The sequence below is a fragment of the Neoarius graeffei genome, chromosome 6 (assembly GCF_027579695.1).
Source record: "Neoarius graeffei isolate fNeoGra1 chromosome 6, fNeoGra1.pri, whole genome shotgun sequence".
Lineage (NCBI taxonomy): Eukaryota > Metazoa > Chordata > Actinopteri > Siluriformes > Ariidae > Neoarius > Neoarius graeffei.
In genome coordinates, this window is record NC_083574.1 from 44318847 (window position 1) to 44338761 (window position 19915).

The 19915-nt window shown below is 40.0% G+C and overlaps 1 protein-coding gene across 17 annotated transcripts in view; it reads right to left on the reverse strand.

Moving 5' to 3' along the window:
• Positions 1 to 19915, reverse strand: part of mical3a (microtubule associated monooxygenase, calponin and LIM domain containing 3a) — a 307065-nt gene that overhangs the window by 47581 nt on the left and 239569 nt on the right. For 11 of the 17 annotated variants that reach the window (XM_060923703.1, XM_060923719.1, XM_060923712.1 and 8 more), the window contains 3 exons: positions 13240 to 13435; positions 9455 to 9696; positions 774 to 863 (listed from right to left, as the gene is read on the reverse strand). In XM_060923703.1, the coding sequence (XP_060779686.1) occupies positions 774 to 863; positions 9455 to 9696; positions 13240 to 13435 (528 nt within the window). Of the gene's footprint in view, positions 1 to 773; positions 864 to 1993; positions 3107 to 9454; positions 9697 to 13239; positions 13436 to 19915 lie in introns of those variants that run through there. The other 6 variants (XM_060923715.1, XM_060923714.1, XM_060923713.1 and 3 more) reach the window with 3 other exon arrangements.

Genomic DNA, 19915 nt, shown 5'->3' on the forward strand with positions numbered 1-19915 from the left:
TCAATTCAGATAAGAGCATATTTCATTATGGAAGTACGGTGGACTGTTCCTTTAACCAGCTTCATGAGGTAGTCACCTGGAATGCTTTTCAATTAACAGATGTGTCTCATCAAAAGTTAATTAGTGCAATTTCTTGCCTTCTTAATGTGTTCGAGATCAAACCGTAAACAGTAAATAATAAAAATACAGTAAATAGCCCTGTTCCACCAACTGTAGTAATCCATATTACGTCAAGAACCGTTCAACCAAGTAAAGAGAAACAACATCCATCATTACTTTAAGACATGAAGTGACTGACTTAATAAAAATAAAGGGAAAAAAATTAATTAGGTGTGTCCAAACTTTTGACTGGTATTGCATAAAATAGCAATGTTATACTGTAATTACTTTTTGTATATTATTAGTATGACCAAACTGGACCGTGGCATTGCAGGCATGCTTCAATAAAATCCTGAACTGTTAAGGAAATAAAATCAGCAGTTTGATGATTGGATTCTTTGGGTAAACACAGTTCAGGTGAAAAGCTTTTTACAAAATTTGTCCATTAATGAAAAAAGTGCTCATTTTACACTTCATTAATTCGTCCATATTTGGAGAACGTGCTGTCAGTATTCATGTGAGAGAAAAAACACTGAGAACCAACATCAGTTTTAATGGCAAAACCCGAAGAACAAACAGCGGCATGTTCCAAGATGGGTTTTTTTTCCAGGCAGTGATTTTGTTACCTGTGTGTATGTGTGTGTTTGTTCAAATGCATCCACAGGCAGATATACCTTTAAATGTACCCGTATCCTCTTCATCTTTCAGGTTCTCCAGCCATAGACCTGACTGGAGCTCCCTTTCCCAAGGGTAATACTCCCCCTCTGCCAGCCCACACAGTTACCCCAACACACACACGCACACAGAGTGGTAGGACAGACAGACAGGTGAACGAAGCACACATGGAGAGGGTAACAAAGCATTCACCCACAGAGAAACAGACACAGAGGATTAAGAGGGAAAGGAGAGAGGGGTAAGTGGTGTTTCCACAGTACAGGGTAACAGACACTATGTAGACACTATGATCACACCCTTAGCTTCACTCCAATTACACGTTCATGGCAACTCAGGGATGATATTTGGTTTACTAAATATAAAAAAAGTATATAAAATTTAACTCTTTCAAAAATCTAACAGAAGGTTCTCAATGAAAGGCTGCCACGAGGACAGAGCTATGGACCCTTTTCACGTGACGTCACGACAAACGCGGCCGCCATTTTGGACATGTACTACCAGTAGTTTATCACAGCCAACACTGAGGAACGGCAGCAAAGAAAGTTTTTACTTTCAGCAAGACTTCCATCATGCCACTATATTGTTGTGCACCTGGATGTAGTAACCATCAACAAACAAGGCAAGGGTTATCATTTTATCGGATCCCGACGGAGAAGATGGATAGCGGCCATTAACATGAAAGATTGGCAGCCCTCGGCATACCAACGCTTGTGTAGTGACCACTTTGTTGGAGGTAAGACGAATAAAATTAGCCAGAAAAGGCATTACATTGCTGTTAACATTCTGTGGCGGCGAGTGTGTAACCAAATAGGCTAAAATAACCCATTGTAACCTCTTTGTTCTTCTGTAGTAGCTATTGTTGACTAGCTAATGTCAACAACATATGTTACTGTAGCAATGTTTACATTCAGTCATTTGGATGACTGTTAAAACCTTTCAGTCTCAAGTTTTTCCTTTACTGTATTTACTAGTTTACTGTAATTATGATCCGGCAGCTATTTACACCAGATCCAGTGTAAATAGCTGCCGGAGCCAACGTCCGAGGTTCCGGAGCGCGCTCTGGCTTGCTCCCCCTCAAATTAAGCAGCGCGCTCCGGAAGCCGGAGCATGCTGCTTAATTTGAGGGGGAGCAAGCCGGAGCGTACGTCAGTGAACAATCCTGGTGGAAGCAGGTAAACGTCGTTCTCTAAGCCTGCTAACCTCAATTTTTGCAAATACCTCTCCCTCTGCTCACCCTGTAAATGCCCTACGTTGCTGGATAGTGAAGGTGTTTTCTGCATCTCGCTCCTTTTTCTTTTATGTTTTTCGTTTGTCGCCTTCCTCGCATTCAAACTGATTCGAGCCGAAGTCCACTACATGTCCAAAATGGTGGTCGCGTTTACGAAGGTCACGTGACTGAAAAGGGTCTATAGAGCGCATGCAGACTGCATCTGTGGGAAACACTACAGATACACCACCGTTCAAAAGTTTGGGGTCACCCAGACAATTTTGTGTTTTCCATGAAAAGTCACACTTTTAATTTACCACCATAAGTTGTAAAATGAATAGAAAATATAGTCAAGACATATTTTTCTGGCCATTTTGAGCATTTAATCGACCCCACAAATGTGATGCTCCAGAAACTCAATCTGCTCAAAGGAAGGTCAGTTTTATAGCTTCTCTAAAGAGCGCAACTGTTTCCAGCTGTGCTAACATGATTGTACAAGGGTTTTCTAATCATCCATTAGCCTTCTGAGGCAATGAGCAAACACATTGTACCATTAGAACACTGGAGTGAGAGTTGCTGGAAATGGGCCTCTATACACCTATGGAGATATTGCACCAAAAACCACACATTTGCAGCTAGAATAGTCATTTACCACATTAGCAATGTATAGAGTGGATTTCTGATTAGTTTAAAGTGATCTGCATTGAAAAGAACAGTGCTTTTCTTTCAAAAATAAGGACATTTCAAAGTGACCCCAAACTTTTGAACGGTAGTGTATATTTAGGTGTTTGAAAAGATAATGGTATAAACTGTGCTCTGATGTGTGGTAGTCTGGAAAAGCCCTTCACATGGTCAAATATTGGTGCTGGTTTCTATTATACACCATGTGGCTAAACGCTTGTGAATGCTTGACCATGGACAAAGTGAGCTCCATGAAAACATGGTCTGCCAAGGGTGGAGTGGAAGAACTTGAGTGGCTGTACAGAGCTCTGATCTTAACCTCACTGAACACTTTTGGCATGAACTGGAACGTTGACTGCACCCCCAGCCTTTTTGCCTGACCGCAACTTCACTAATGCTCTTGTGGCTGAATGAGCACAAATCCCCACAGCCTCACTCCAAAATCTAGAGGAAAGCCAGAAGAGTGGAGGTTATTACAGGCCTAGAAATTCATATACGGTATTTTTTCACCAGCTAGCCGGACTAGTTACCTTCCAAAGTAACTAGCCAAACAGAAAATCAACTAGCCAAAATTTGTTCATGTATGAATTTTACTTCTGTCAAAAATAACGCAAAAGAGAGTAGTTACCGTTGTTCATGACTAATGTGCATTTATTTCAAGCCCCGAGTATTTTGATACTGTTGTTAAATACATAAATGAGAACAACACAGAGCACCATAATATAATATCAACAAATAATAATATATTGGAAAACTTGGCAACTTGGTGTACGAGTATTGAAAACAAACATTCTTACTATCATGACTATAGCACCTAAAATATGTCCAACATGCTTTCTGTATTTAACCATTTATGAGAGAGAAAGCATTAGGAGCTTCATACTGACTAGGAATCAACTTGAAAAAAATTAATTATTCCATAAAAATCGTATCACAGCCAAGGCCTACCCTGCTCCCACGTTTGCTTACAAGTCCTTTGTCGTTTCTCCTTCTCGTACGCTTTATCGGCGGCCTTTTTCTCCTCTTCAGACCGAGGTCGCTTTGTCCCTGTCTCTGTACACCTTTCAGAAAATTCCACATCGCAACGTAGCTTTGGCAGATGTAGATGTAAACAACAACAAAAACACGTGTTTAAATGGGCGATAATGTGGCCACATCTATTGAATTTGATAACGTGATTTACCGCGATATTTAACGAGATGCGTTATATGCATGCGCAGTAGTGAAAAAACTGACAGCCTGACTCGTACACAATGTGATTTGGAATTCTTCAGTATTTTCCGTCCTGCCGATAAACACATCGATTAGCACAGACACGGCACGCGCTTAATATGTGGCGGCTTTAGTTGACGGTGTGTCTGAATTAGGGCTGTGCGATATGGGGAAAAAAATGAATATCCCGATACATTTTCTCCATTTCACGATATACGATATATTGAAATCTCCTCTAAAGGACCCCATGAAATCTAACTTTTACTCTTTACTGTTTTCACTACAGTCCCTGCAGATTAAATAACATTCTTGGTTAACTTTACAGGTGGTTTTCAACAACACATTTTAAATTTTCATGTTAGTGATTAATCACAATTGAGTTGAAATAAGACTATTTTTATTCAACAAAGATGTGGCACAAACTGCAAAAACAATCTTGAAAATTCCAACAAAGGGGCAACACAATACAGAGCTGCTCAGAGCTCAAACCAATAAAGTGCAAGATCAACACTGAGAAAGACATTTAGCCTAAATAAGAAAAGTGCTCTTTCATTAAATTATTTTAAAAAAATAGAGGTAGATCTCTAAGCTATTAACCTGACTACTGAGAACCACGGGAACACTCACAATAGAGAGAGAGAGAAGAGAGAGATCTGCAAAACAGTTTTTCTCTTTGCACACTTTTTGAACTGAATGTTTTCTGGCTCTGCCTCTCAGATGTGTATAATTCCGGTATTGCCTTCTCTGTAAAATGTCTGCGACCAGGCAACTCATATTTGGGATCGAGTGTGTTTAGTAATTTTTGGAAGCCTGGTTTTTCCACTATACTAATCGGGATCATGTCTTCGGCAATGACGTTAGTGATTGCATCCGTTATAGTTCTCCATCTCTGACTCGTTTTCTCATATGGGGTGGCTTTGGAGAACGAGGCCGCTATGGTCATTTGTTTAGCTTGTGGGGGGGGGTTAACTTGTGAGCAAGTAGTTGGGAGTTTAAGAGACTCTTCATACTGTACCGGGTGCGTTTTCAGGTGATGGAACATATTTGTAGTACTGCTGCTTTTCGTGATGACAGGTTTTTTTGCACACTTTACAAACTGGCATTTGCTGTTCCATGTCCTCCTCACGATATCCCAAAAAAAATGCCAGGTGACTGACCCCTTACTAGTTCTTTTAGGAACCAATTCGTCCGCTTCCATTTTTAATTTGTTGCTGAAATTGACAGAGCTTACACGGTAGCCTATGCAACACCAGCGATTGCACGAACTGAGTCAGCGCTGTAAACCGAAACTAGAAAATCTTCCCGCAAGTTCCTTTCAGCACCTAGATGTCGCCTGGGATTGGTTGGTGAGTGTGTGACGTTATTGTTTTGTTTTTTGTTTTTTTTACCCTTAAGCAGCCTCTCACGTTACTGCCTGAGGGACAGGGAGAAAACCACCGGAAAATGTTTTAAACAAATGCAACAAACACGAAACAAACAAGTCGGCAGATGACCATAAAATACTCGATAGTTACGATATAATAATTTTATGTATCTCACACAGATTTTTCGGAGATATATCGAGTATATTCGATATATCGCACAGCCCTAGTCTGAATCTTCGCTTCATATATATTTTTTATTTTCAACTTGCCAGCCGGGCTGGCTAGTGACAGGAATTACCTGCCAAATGATAAATTAAGTCGCCTCGGGCGACTGTACTACCGCGAATTTCGAGCCGTGTATTATAACATCAGCGTGGGACTAAATCTGGTTTGGGATGTTCAAAAAAGCACATGGGTGTGACAATGAGGTGTCCACATACTTTTATCCATATAGTGTATATAGTTCTGAAAGCTACAGGTTTTCCTAAACTGAAACGCTTTTGCAGGTTTGTCAAGTCAAGTTTATTTGTATAGCGCTTTTAACATAGACATTGTCGCAAAGCAGCCGTACAGAATCTGAATGACTTTAAACACGAGTAAATTTTATCCCTAATCTATCCCCAATGAGCACACCTGTGGCGACGGTGGCAAGGAAAAACTCCCTCAGACGACATGAGGAAGAAACCTCGAGAGGAACCAGGCTCAAAAGGGAACCCATCCTCATTTGGGTGACAACAGACAACATGACTATAACATTAACAGTTTTAACATGAAGTCTGTTTTGTTGATGTTATAAACTCTTCATTGATGGAAACTTGAGTGCAAAACTGTTCATGGCAACTGCAGTCCTAAAGTTAGCAAGTCAACTGTAGTCCTCAGCCATAAAAGCATTACTGTAAGTGTCCAGAGCATCTTCCAAGTGTGACTGTCAACTGTCCATGTTTGTCTCTTAATCCCAAGTTATTATAGTTTATACTACAGCGCAGCTGAATTCTCAAATCTGATTGGCGTTCCGATAGCTCCGGCTGTAACATGAATAGGTTTACATTAACATGTTATTAATATGTTGTGTCTACAGTGATAACACCGTAACTATAACAGGAACTTGTTAATCTATAACTTAAAACCTGCAGCATGTCATTCAATAATAAACACTGCTATGGTATAAGTAGAATAACACACTTTAGACCAGCCTTTCTCAACCGGGGTGCCGCGGCACCCTGGGGTGCCGTCTGGCTTCGTTAGGGGTGCCGTCAAAAAATTACATATTCTAACATTGAAATACAGAAAATTAATTAAAATTCCAAAAAACGATAGTTACACTAATGCAGATCATCGCCGCCTCATGCATCATCAAAATTTGTCTCATGGCCCCCTTTCCCATGTCACGTCGTCACTGCCGGGGTCAGCGTATGGTCAGCGTGACTGCGTATATTTTATACGGGGGTGCCTTGAGAATTTGCATACTTCTGAAGGGTTCCGTAACTGAAAAAAGGTTGAGAAATGCTGCTTTAGACCGACTGAATACTAAATGGATGGTTCGCTTACATTCCTATTAGAAATGGGTCCAAGTTCATATTAGTGCATGTATCCAAAAATGTTCAAACAAGTAGGTATGTGATGATAAATTCTGTGGTGAAGTTAGCTGGCTGGCTGCATATCTCTTGTAGGAAAGCTGTAAATCACGTCATTCCCAAGCGTATCCATGTTAGTGTTGTCGTCAAGACCACCTAAACCGAAACCAAGCCATGACCAAGTCCAAAATGTATTGAGACCAAGAAAAAGATCAAGACCAAGGCAGGGCGAGACCGAGTCAAGACCAGAACCAGACCACTGGGTGTGAATGTGTGGGGGAGGGGTGACTACTGTTAACAGGAAGAACATTTTCAAATTAGCAATGAGCCACGTTATTGGTTGCATTTGAAGCAGGAAGTTTTACATCCAATCACAGGAACAATGTTAACAAGTAAACCAGACAATGCACAGGCAATTTAGTGAAACCCTGCAGTTGTGGTCTTGACCGGTCTTGAAATAAAATCCCGAGTCCTCTATGTCTGAGGCCGAGTTTAAAAAAAAAAAAAAAGGATCAATGCCAAGACGAGACGGAGACCTTCAAAAAGTGGTCTCGAGACCAAGACCGGTCTCAAGTACTACAACACTAATCCATGCCTTCTTACTTTATAACAGAATAACATCTCATCTCATCTCATTATCTCTAGCCGCTTTATCCTTCTACAGGGTCGCAGGCAAGCTAGAGCCTATCCCAGCTGACTACGGGCGAAAGGCGGGGTACACCCTGGACAAGTCGCCAGGTCATCACAGGGCTGACACATAGACACAGACAACCATTCACACTCACATTCACACCTACGGTCAATTTAGAGTCACCAGTTAACCTAACCTGCATGTCTTTGGACTGTGGGGGAAACCGGAGAACCCGGAGGAAACCCACGCGGACACGGGGAGAACATGCAAACTCCACACAGAAAGGCCCTCACCGGCCACAGGGCTCAAACCCGGACCTTCTTATTGTGAGGCGACAGCGCTAACCACTACACCACCGTGCCGCCCACAGAATAACATTTTAAAAACAAATTTCTGGGGGAAAATATTAAAAATGTACAGATATCAACAAAGGCAAAACTGTCAAACTAGACACTGTAAATGGAAAAAGTTTAGACGAGAAAAGTGACATGGAAAATAGGCTGTTTTGTCTTTGAAACTCGTGGAGATGGGCGGAGCTAGAAATATATATATATTGCAACCAGCCAGCAGGGGCGCTAGACCTGTTGTGGTTTCACTTTTTAGAGATGATTTGCTGTCCGTTTTTTATACAGTCCATGCTTCAGACCATGTGTTTAAAGACAAATGATGCACTTCAGAGTGGCAACGGTTTCCGATCATGCATCATGACACCACCCCAGTGTGCACGATTATCGTACAAGCGCACAGTCGGTCATGTGCTATTCCTTACATCGCCATCCAACAGTGAAAAAGGATAAAATTGCATTTCAAGATTCCATCCCAATTCAACTGGCAGATGCAATGACTACCTCTATATTTACAACTTAATCCATTTATGAAAAAAAGAAGAGAGTTATAAGTTTATGACGGGAAATGAACTCTAACTTTTACTATCAGCATCATCCACATCACTCCTCGTCTCATCACCCGAGATAAAAGTCCCTCGAAACGTTTATATACGAGCCTCGTTGTCGTCTCTTCACTCGAATGACCCCTGTTCACACGAACACTGATGGGGTAATCACTCCTCATTAATTCACTGAGTTCTATTGGGTACATTTCTTGTAATTAATGTTTTTTGACATTTAAACATTAAATCTTTATATGCCATCACCTGTACCGAGTGTGTAGGCGTTCTTCTCTTTTGCTGATGTTATGAAATGGGAGCAGACATTCTGACAGCCAGAATCCAATTATAGGCTGAACCGATCATATCCGTTTTACTGTAACGTGCAACTCTCCAACAAATCGAACAAAGGATTGTGTGAGAAAATCAGACACAGCTAGCAGGGTTTAAGACATCTTTCGACAGGCTGACTGTTTTTAAATAATCTTTTCAGACAGACAGCCAAAAGCAAGGACGGAAAGCAGCCTAAATAAAAACATTTCTGGTGTTCGTTGTTAAAATACATTTATTCTTTCTTAAAATAGAAATATAAAAACCATAGTATTGGCAGAGAACAGCAACATTGGTTCAAACCTGATTGTTTTGGCCGTTTTATAGAATTTAGCCACAGCAACATCCGACAGCTTTTCTTAGACCACCACACATGCATGAGTCCATCAGATTACGTTCTGCCAAAACAAACTATTTCCCTGCACCACGCCTACTGTATATATCTTAATACTGTTTTTTTCCTCATCACAAAATAAATTTCATGATTTCATAATTGTTCCTCATCTGGATATATGTTACTACTGTAAGAACAAGGACGTACACAGAAAGGGAATATGAAATGAACAGAGAACTGGGAGAAGATTTAACACACAAACAGCACAATCTCAGCATATTTCTGGAGTTTTCCCCCTCAGTCATGCCACTTGAAAATTTCAATTGTTTTTTTTCTGTTTTGTTCTCGCTTTTTAACACACACAACTGTTTTTATTTGACCTTGAGAAATGAACAACTAGTGTTTGTTCACACAGCCAGTAAACTGTTCAAATTGGTAATAAATAAACAACATGAAATTACCATCACTTGATTCTTCCTCTTCCTCCTCTTCTTCCTCCTCCTCCTCCTCATCATCATCATCTCCCTCCTCATAGTCATCCTCTTCCTCCATTTCTCCATCCTTCCTGCTTGCCCCAGCATCACTGCTACCCTTCAGTTTGGCATGGAGCTCTACGGCCTCTTTCCATGGCACTCCTCCGAGGTCAGAGGTCTGCAGTGGCTCCAGCTCCTCACCCTCTTCCTCCATGTCAGACTCCGAGCTACTGCAGAGAGAGAAGAGTGTTTGATTATCAATAGACTGCTATTATAACACTTTCTGCTACCAAAAAACAAACAAAAAACCCACCCCAACTCATTGTGCTCATCACGTATTGTATCCTGGTCATTTTAAAATGGACAGTGCATTGGTTTATACATTTTTAAAAAAAAATTAATTAAAAAAATTGCACTCATTACATATTGTATCCTGGTCATTTTAAATGGACGCTGCATTGGTTTATATATTTAAAAGAAAATTTTAATTTAAAAAAAATTTGTGTTCATCATGTATTGTATCTTGGTCATTTTAAATGGACACTGCATTGGTTTATATATTAAAAAAAAAATTTTTTTAAATTGCGTTCATCACGTATTGTATCCTGGTCATTTTAAATGGACACTGCATTGGTTTATACATTTTTTTTTTTTTAAATTAATAAAAAAAAAATTGCACTCATCACATATTGTATCCTGGTCATTTTAAATGGACACTGTACTGGTTTATACCGTTTATTTAAAAGAAAAAAATTAATTAAAAAATTGAGTTAATCACATATTGTATCCTAGTCATTTTAAATGGACACTGCACTGGTTTATATATTTTTTTAAAAATTAATAAAAAAAAAATTGTGCTCATCACGTATTGCATCCTGGTCATTTTAAAATGGACACTGCACTGGTTTATACATTTTTTAAAAAATTTAATTAAAAAACTGCGCTCATCATGTATTGTATCTTGGTCATTTTAAATGGACGCTGCATTGGTTTATATATTTAAAAGAAAATTTTAATTTAAAAAAAATTGTGTTCATCATGTATTGTATCTTGGTCATTTTAAATGGACACTGCATTGGTTTATATCTCATCTCGTTATCTCTAGCCGCTTTATCCTGTTCTACAGGGTCTCAGGCAAGCTGGAGCCTATCCTAGCTGACTACGGGCGAAAGGTGGGGTACACCCTGGACAAGTCGCCAGGTCATCACAGGGCTGACACACAGACAACCATTCACACTCACATTCACACCTACGCTCAATTTAGAGTCACCAGTTAACCTAACCTGCATGTCTTTGGACTGTGGGGGAAACCGGAGCACCCGGAGGAAACCCACGCAGACACAGGGAGAACATGCAAACTCCACACAGAAAGGCCCTCGCCGGCCACGGGGCTCAAACCCGGACCTTCTTGCTGTGAGGCGACAGCGCTAACCACTACACCACTGTGCCGTCGCATTGGTTTATATTAGTGCTGTCAAAAATGTCGCGTTATTAACGCGTTAACTTGACTCAATTTTAATGGCGATAATTTTTTTATCGCGAGATTAACGCTCTGTGACATGATGCCACGCCCCGCACAGCCAGAGTCCTCTGCCCTCCCCCGAAGAGCCACGGTGCTCGGCTTAGGTTTCGTTTTCCCATCGGCGGCTCCAGACCCACTTTGCAGTGGCTGTGACAAGACATGTTATGCTCTGCAATAAAAAAAAAAAAAAAAAACATTGGTACAACCAGTGTTCGAACTATGCCGATATTTTCGGGGGGGGTCCCTTATTTTCCCTTGGGGGTGTGTGTGTGCTTGCGCTTGTCTCAGAGCGCGGCTCTCCATCGCGCGCTCACTTCGGATATGCAAATGCTTCCCGTTACACACGATTGCTATGTCAATAAACATCATTTTGCCAATATTTTAGAGACTCCCCAACATTTCCTAAATCATGTTTTCAAGGGATCTCATGTCTGTTTCAGGGGATCTCGGATCCCCCGTGTACCCCCGTAGTTCGAACGGTGAGCAAGCCCATTCACTTTTTTATGCTGATAAGAGAATTACAATGGTTTTTCATGTGACAAAAATGTGCGATTAAATTGCGATTAATCGCGAGTTAACTATGACAGTCCCGACATTAATCGCGATTAAATATTTTAATCGCTTGACAGCACTAGTTTATATATTTAAAAGAAAATTTTAATTAAAAAAAAAATTGTGTTCATCATGTATTGTATCTTGGTCATTTTAAATGGACACTGCATTGGTTTATATCTCATCTCATTATCTCTAGCCGCTTTATCCTGTTCTACAGGGTCGCAGGCAAGCTGGAGCCTATCCTAGCTGACTACGGGCGAAAGGCGGGGTACACCCTGGACAAGTCGCCAGGTCATCACAGGGCTGACACACAGACAACCATTCACACTCACATTCACACCTACGCTCAATTTAGAGTCACCAGTTAACCTAACCTGCATGTCTTTGGACTGTGGGGGAAACCGGAGCACCCGGAGGAAACCCACGCAGACACAGGGAGAACATGCAAACTCCACACAGAAAGGCCCTCGCCGGCCACGGGGCTCAAACCCGGACCTTCTTGCTGTGAGGCGACAGCGCTAACCACTACACCACTGTGCCGTCGCATTGGTTTATATTAGTGCTGTCAAAAATGTCGCGTTATTAACGCGTTAACTTGACTCAATTTTAATGGCGATAATTTTTTTATCGCGAGATTAACGCTCTGTGACATGATGCCACGCCCCGCACAGCCAGAGTCCTCTGCCCTCCCCCGAAGAGCCACGGTGCTCGGTTTAGGTTTCGTTTTCCCATCGGCGGCTCCAGACCCACTTTGCAGTGGCTGTGACAAGACATGTTATGCTCTGCAATAAAAAAAAAAAAAAAACATTGGTACAACCAGTGTTCGAACTATGCCGATATTTTCGGGGGGGGTCCCTTATTTTCCCTTGGGGGTGTGTGTGTGCTTGCGCTTGTCTCAGAGCGCGGCTCTCCATCGCGCGCTCACTTCGGATATGCAAATGCTTCCCGTTACACACGATTGCTATGTCAATAAACATCATTTTGCCAATATTTTAGAGACTCCCCAACATTTCCTAAATCATGTTTTCAAGGGATCTCATGTCTGTTTCAGGGGATCTCGGATCCCCCGTGTACCCCCGTAGTTCGAACGGTGAGCAAGCCCATTCACTTTTTTATGCTGATAAGAGAATTACAATGGTTTTTCATGTGACAAAAATGTGCGATTAAATTGCGATTAATCGCGAGTTAACTATGACAGTCCCGACATTAATCGCGATTAAATATTTTAATCGCTTGACAGCACTAGTTTATATATTTAAAAGAAAATTTTAATTAAAAAAAAAATTGTGTTCATCATGTATTGTATCTTGGTCATTTTAAATGGACACTGCATTGGTTTATACATTAAAAAACCCACCCACACACCTCAGATTATTAAATATCACTGTTTTTCCTTTGGACCCATTTGTCCTCTCTTTTGTCTTTTCTTCTGGGACACATTTATACACAGACTTTGTTGCATTTAGTCAAGTGAACACTGCTAACCATCAACTGTTAATTGCCAAAATAAAGAAAACACAAATTAAACAAATGTTAACTAAACAAATATTAATAAGATCTGTACGTTAATGCAGCTATTATTATTATTATTATTTTATTATTATTATTATTATTATTATTATTTTATTATTATTATTTTGATAAGAAAGCCTAACTTCCTGAAGCTATTGGAAAAATTGAAGCCTTCAGGACTCACCTAGAGCCCTCGTCCACATCCGTGCCCTTTTCCAGCACGCTGCTGAGGTTGTGCTCGGCCAGCGTCTCCTCAGGCACCTCCTCTAACTCCTCCTCTCTCTGCATAGACAGCCGGTAGTTCTCCAGCTCAATGCGCTCAGGAGTTCCTCTGAGACGCTTTGCCACACTGGGCTCAGCCACACCGTTCACCTCAGGAGCTGTAGGAGAGGAAGTGATGCTATTTAATTTGGACATACGACCCAGAAGGGATTGGGGACGCTACGATTTTTGCATACAACCACCTCTAGTTTTCATATACAGGACCGGCTTAGCTGTAGATTTTTTCCTTCAAGATACTGTGAGATAAATCTAGATCAGAACATGTCTACCATGGATGGAAAGACTTTGTAATAACAGATATTTAAATAATAAAATTTAATTATTTTTTTAAACATATTTCTAGCATTAAGTTCATTGGCATGTTTAATTCAGCATCATCTTAAAATATCAGCATTTTCTTTAAATATTGAAAGCAGTTATCTAAATATTCCATGTAATAGAAAAAGACAAACACAGGCTCAATGTTGTAAAATGTATTGGATGTGATTTATTAGCCTACACCATTTAATAGGATATCTTAATAATATTATGAAATGTGTTACATATTTGATAAATACAAGATATCAACTACCTTGCCTTTTGCCCCATCCTACAAAGCAATGTTTTATGATGAACGTGCCAGTGGCTGAACTTGATTTTTTTCTTCTTCTTTAACTTTAAATCGAGCGTGTGTATGATGAATCAAAGCATGACATCCCTGCTCTATGGGGCCAATAACAGGAATATTAATGATAAATCTGCCCCTTAACTACAAATGTATATAATGAATTACATAATTAATAATTATGTAGAAAATTAAAAATAATAAAATTAAAAGAGCAAGGCGAGTGTGCTGGTGAACGAGCATGGTTTAGTGCAGCACGATCTGAATCTCATGCAGTGAACATAATGAATATATTTAATCTGAACTTACTTAAAGCCTATAGTTATTTGAAAGCAATAGTCTAAACACTTATAACGTTCTCACACTGGACCTATATGACTGGAGATAAACCGACTACAATCTTTTAGACTTTCATAATGCAAGAACCAAATTGCGTCTTTAATACGAATCTTGTAAATGTGTAGTGCATAAGGCATGCTAAAGAGCACGAATATACTTACTTGCTTTGCATCCTCCTATATACGGAAAATATTCTATTCTAAATTAATCACTGAGAACCCGACAGAATAAAACAGGATGTTTCAAATGATGAGCCAAATGAGATTTTTACTCATTATTTATAAATGTATTTTTTATATCATTTATGTATATGTTATAGGATTTTGTCTGTGCTTTCCAGTAAAACTTCAATCCTACAAAAGATGGAAAATTAAATCCAAGAATGCAGGAAGGGATTAGAAATATGCGTGCGCACTAGGGTGCATCAGTTGCCCTCACTTTCATAAAATCTGATGCATTTTTGTTTGGGTGTTCCTTTTCACCAATAAAGACATCCTGTAAAATTTTTTGACCATATTCAAAAGTCTAAATGGTGGCACCATGAGGTTCATTTTTTGCCAAAAAAACCTTATTTTATGTTTTCGCGTAAGGTTTGAATCACAATGTTGGACTCCATTTATTGATTTCTTGTGAGCCAGAGATCATGTTAAGAACCTTTGCAAGGGATTGAGAAGCATTAATGTGATTCATAATACATTTGTATTGTTTAAAAGTAGTTGAACAATGATTCAATGAACAGCTAAAACTCAAACTGGGCTTGATAATATATTTAGAATATGTACTAAAAATGTGTATCTCAGATATTTGGTATAGATAGTTTTCACATGACGTCACAGAGTCGGGGATTCCCTAGTGGCGGCCATCTTGGGGGTCAAGCTTACCGTACGGGTGACTGAGCACACATTGTAACGTGCGAGTACAAAGTCTTCAAAAGAACCCAAGCAGGCTATTTAAAGCTAGCAATGGTGCATACCTGTTGTATTCACGGCTGTCGTAATAGGTCAGATGATGACGTCAAGCAGAGCTTTTATGGAATTCCCACTGTACGGGAGCACGAAGGCGAGCAAACAAAAAAAACTCAGCATACAAAGGAGAAATCTATGGCTTGCGAGAATCAACTGCAAGGATTATCAGCCTTCCAAACACAGCAAAGTCTGCGCCGATCATTTTATAAGTGGTAAGTTGTTTAAATAAACAACCAATTGTGTTTAAGTTTGTTTTTGGAAACCAAAACATCATGTGAACAATCTCTGGAGAATGCCTAACTGGAACCGCTGAGTGTATGTTTACATTGTAATGTACACTTAATATCGCTCGTTTGTCACGTTTCTATTTGAAACTTGTCACTTCACTCACGCAAGGGTCATTTTTGAAAAACATTTTAGGTCTATTCCGTATGATTTGATTTGTGTTTGGGATGCAAACAGCGCGCCTTTTGGCGGATGCCGCCTAAATCACGCCGATCCGATTTTTTTTTTTTTTTGGGGGGGGGGGGGGGGCGGGGGGGGGGGGGGGGGCGTTAGAGTGTCTGATTATAATTTCAAAATAAATTCTGTATTAAAATTACTAAATAAGCAAATCCGTTACAGTCCATGAAACAGGAAGTATAAGGATGAGAAAAAAAAAACAGTTTAAATCGGAAAGCTGCGCACATATGCGCAGTCCTACACACCGCTCGGGCTGCGCAAATGTGCGCAGGTTTCCGATTTAAACTGTTTTTTTAACAGTTTAAATCGGAAAGCTGCGCACATTTGCGCAGCCCGAGCGGTGTGCAGGACTGTGCATATGTGCGCAGCTTTCCGATTTAAACTGTTTTTTTCTCATCCTTATACTTCCTGTTTCATGGACTGTAATGGATTTGCTTATTTAGTAATTTTAATACAGAATTTACTTTGAAATTATAATCAGACACTCCAATGCCCCCCCTAAAAAAAAAATCAGATCTGCGCGATTCAGGCGGCATCCGCCAAAAGGCGCGCTGTGAATATATAAAGTTGTATATATCAGACAGCCTTTAAAGTTTGATGAAGTCAGTTTCAGGCTTTGGAGCAGGCTTTGGCAGTTTCAGGCTTTGGCAGCCCTGCATAGTCACTTGAAAATGCATCTTTGTCCACTTCGTAGGGGTCAATTCTCCCAATCAAGGCCAGTTTGGCTGCATACCGTTGTCGTGAGATGTCGTTTAATGTATCTATATACTTCTGTTTGCTTGATTTTGCTGACATTGATCTTTATTTTAGAAAACCGACTATATAACTTCATAAATTTGTCCGAGATAACGTAGCAGGTAGTGGCGATGGACCGTTTTGTTTGCCCCCCAAGATGGTGGCTGGGGGGCGTTCCCCGGAATGCCGTGACATCAGTGAAAACTATCTATACTCTATAAGGTGCCATAATGTTTCATGAAAAGTGACTGAAATTTTGTCATAAAAGTCATAAAATAGCAGCTTTTTCCATAACTTTGAGCTCCTGGTGTCACCATTAAACTTTTGAATTTTGTCAAAATATTTCACCCAGTGTGTTTTCTTACCAAAAGGAACATAAAAACAAAAATGCATCATGATCGGAGGAACTTTTCATTTTTAGGGGGCAACTGATGCACCCTAACGCGCGCACACCAAGAAAAAGACAAAAAGCATGACAGATTGTGGTTACAGGTGAAAAGCACACACACACATGCAGGCTCTAGCTCAACAATCAGCTGCTCTGATAGGAATGGGGAAAGGTAAAGCTTACAGAGTAATAAAATCACACACACCCCGATACAAGCACTACATCATCAGTAATTATCACTGATACAGAACCACAGGCACTAATCAGGCAGGCACTATAGAGGAAGACGTTTGAAGAAGAAATGCTCCAGCAACAGAAAGATCTAAAACAGACAGCAACTAAATAATACTTATATAAAATAATCGCTGCATATTTGAACTGCATAAAAAGACTGTGCATGCAAAAATAATGCTAGTCAAAGGCTATAAGAAACAGTTTTTCACTCATTTTCTATTCATTTAATCTATATTACTATTCTAAAATGTGATCATTCATGTGCTATAGAACCTTAATTAAAAAACAAAAAAACAAAACACTAGCGCGGCAGCTACAATTATCAACAGTCCATAATTATCGACACCTTTTCAGATTTACCAATAAAAGCAATTTTACAGAGGTGAGTTTCAGTTACAACAGTTATTACTGGTGAATTAATCAACCGCCTCGCTTTTTGATCTTGTCGTCTGATGACGCAGCTCGTTACCCGAGATGGAATTTTTTTAGCACGATCAGCGATCTGAGAAAAAGCCAGACATCATCGCAGGTAAGCATGGTGGAAAGATCATGGACATGTTTTTACTTCTCAAATTCACCGATATTTCATGATCTCCTTGTCGAAACCTACTTTATTTCTTACTCTTTCATTTGACAGTCGCCATTTTGTCTCTAAACGTGTGTTTGAGAAGTCACATGAAAAAAAAAAAAGTCCTTCCCACGCCATGTGGCGCACAGGGCGGCGCCGATCTCCGTTTCCATATCCCTTGGCCTCTCACCTATTACATAGCTAGGGTTACAATGGGGGGCTGGTCGTCTGGTAACCGCAAGAGTTTGACTCCCCACTCGCATCTGTATTGCAGCGTGCCTTGTCAGACGGCAGTAGGTATCATTTTTATGATGGTCTTTGGTATGACCCGACCGTGAGTGAGTAGAACTCACGATCTCCCGATCGAGAGGCGGACACGCTAACCACTAGGCCAACTAGCGGTAGAAGTCACCTGAGGTGTCGATAATAGTGATCACGTTCACCGGTGTCCACAATTATCGACACGCTGTGGAATTAAGGGACATTTACAACTGTTATGGATCAATCTTTATGTAAACACTGAAGTAGATTAAGTACTTTAAAATAAATAAATAAATGAATAAATAAATAAAAAGTGCTGAGATTTATTTTTTAAAAAAAACTAAGATAGGAGGCGTCGTGGCTCAGGTGGATAAGGCGCCATACCATAAATCTGGGGACCTGGGTTCGATTCTGACCCGAGGTCATTTCCTGATCCCTCCCTGTCTCTCTCTCCTACTCATTTCCTGTCTCTACACTGTCCTATCCAATAATAAAGGTGAAAAAAGCCAAAAAAAAAAAAAAATTTCTGATTCAGAATGAAATGCTTATAGAGTATTTGGAATCCTATTGCAATAAATAGAATTAGACCAGAATTAAATTTCTAGCATATATATATATATATAATTTTTTTTTTTTTTGCAGTTTGTTGTAAATATCTACCACATATTACAATATCAGCAGACATTTTATATTTTGGTTCGAGGAACGATATGCGACTTTTGACCTGGATTTTCATGTGGTTACAATGTCAATCGCCTGTTGATATTTACTGCTAAACTACAAAACTAGAAATGAATACAAACAGCAACGAATGATTAACAAAATGTGATCTACGAAAATACTTAGAAAGTGGAACAAAAAGATATTCTGATGCAGGTTCAACATTATCAGTTCATTTGTTTACAAACATTAGAATTACTTCCTCATTTACGTAAACACCGACCGATATGTGACCCCTCACCGAATCCAGGGACACATGTCAGCCGAAACGAATCAGAGATAAATCGCAAAAGAAGCATTTTTTTTTCGAAATTTGTGATTTTTGTTTTTTTCCATCATGTGCAAGTTGAGATCTTGAAGAATGCAATCAGTATTTCAGATAATAGATTGTTCTGTTGGAAAAGCATACATTTTTTGTTGCAAATTGTCTCGTTTTTGTCAGGACTGTAGCCTGCTGGGGGGTGTGGGTAAATTACCATATGGGCCATTCACATGATGATTTAAGTCTTTTTTTTTTTTTCGCGAATCAGCTGTATGATACGGGCTGAGCGCATGGCTACTTAGCTGCATACAGGCATGTAATTTCACTATGGATTGAGGAAGTTAAACAGAGCGCAGAGGAGCTGAAACACCGCGACGCAAACAGACACACAGTATTTACATCGGAGATAACCATTTCTAGCAAAAAAAAAACCGCAACCTCGTTTTCTAGATTGAATGGAATACTTGAATGATCGGATTATACACGGACCGTTCTAGGACTACATTCCATCGGAGGCATTGGTGTGTGCAAGGCGCCGTTTCTCTTTCTGATGGGGTAAGTTTATTAATCTAAGGCTGTGTGGTTATTTTTGCATGTAACGGAGAGTGTTGTGGTTTGGTTAAGCCTAGGTCACAACCGGACGTACGATTTTTTGGCTGTGTGATTTTTGGCGTTTCCCAAATCGCTGCGTTTTTTTTTTGTTCACGGAGAAAGACACGCGTTGGCCGTAAGTTTGTCTTGCAACCTGAAAAAAACGTAAGCGCCCGTAGAGTTTGTTTGACATAACAAAGAACCTCTGCGGCCGGTCTGCGGCTCGAAAATCAGCACATCACACGCACGCTTTCGTGCGTTTCACGCGCGCTCTCGTGCGTTTTTTGCATGTAGACCGGCCGTAGGAGCACGTACTGTACGGCCGGTTGTGACCGAGGCTTTACATGAAACTAGCGTTGTGTTAGTTGTGTCATCATTGTGCTATCTATCTTTCTTTATTACAGTGTAATTTTTCAACCACAAAACATTAAAGTATACTTTAGGACTTA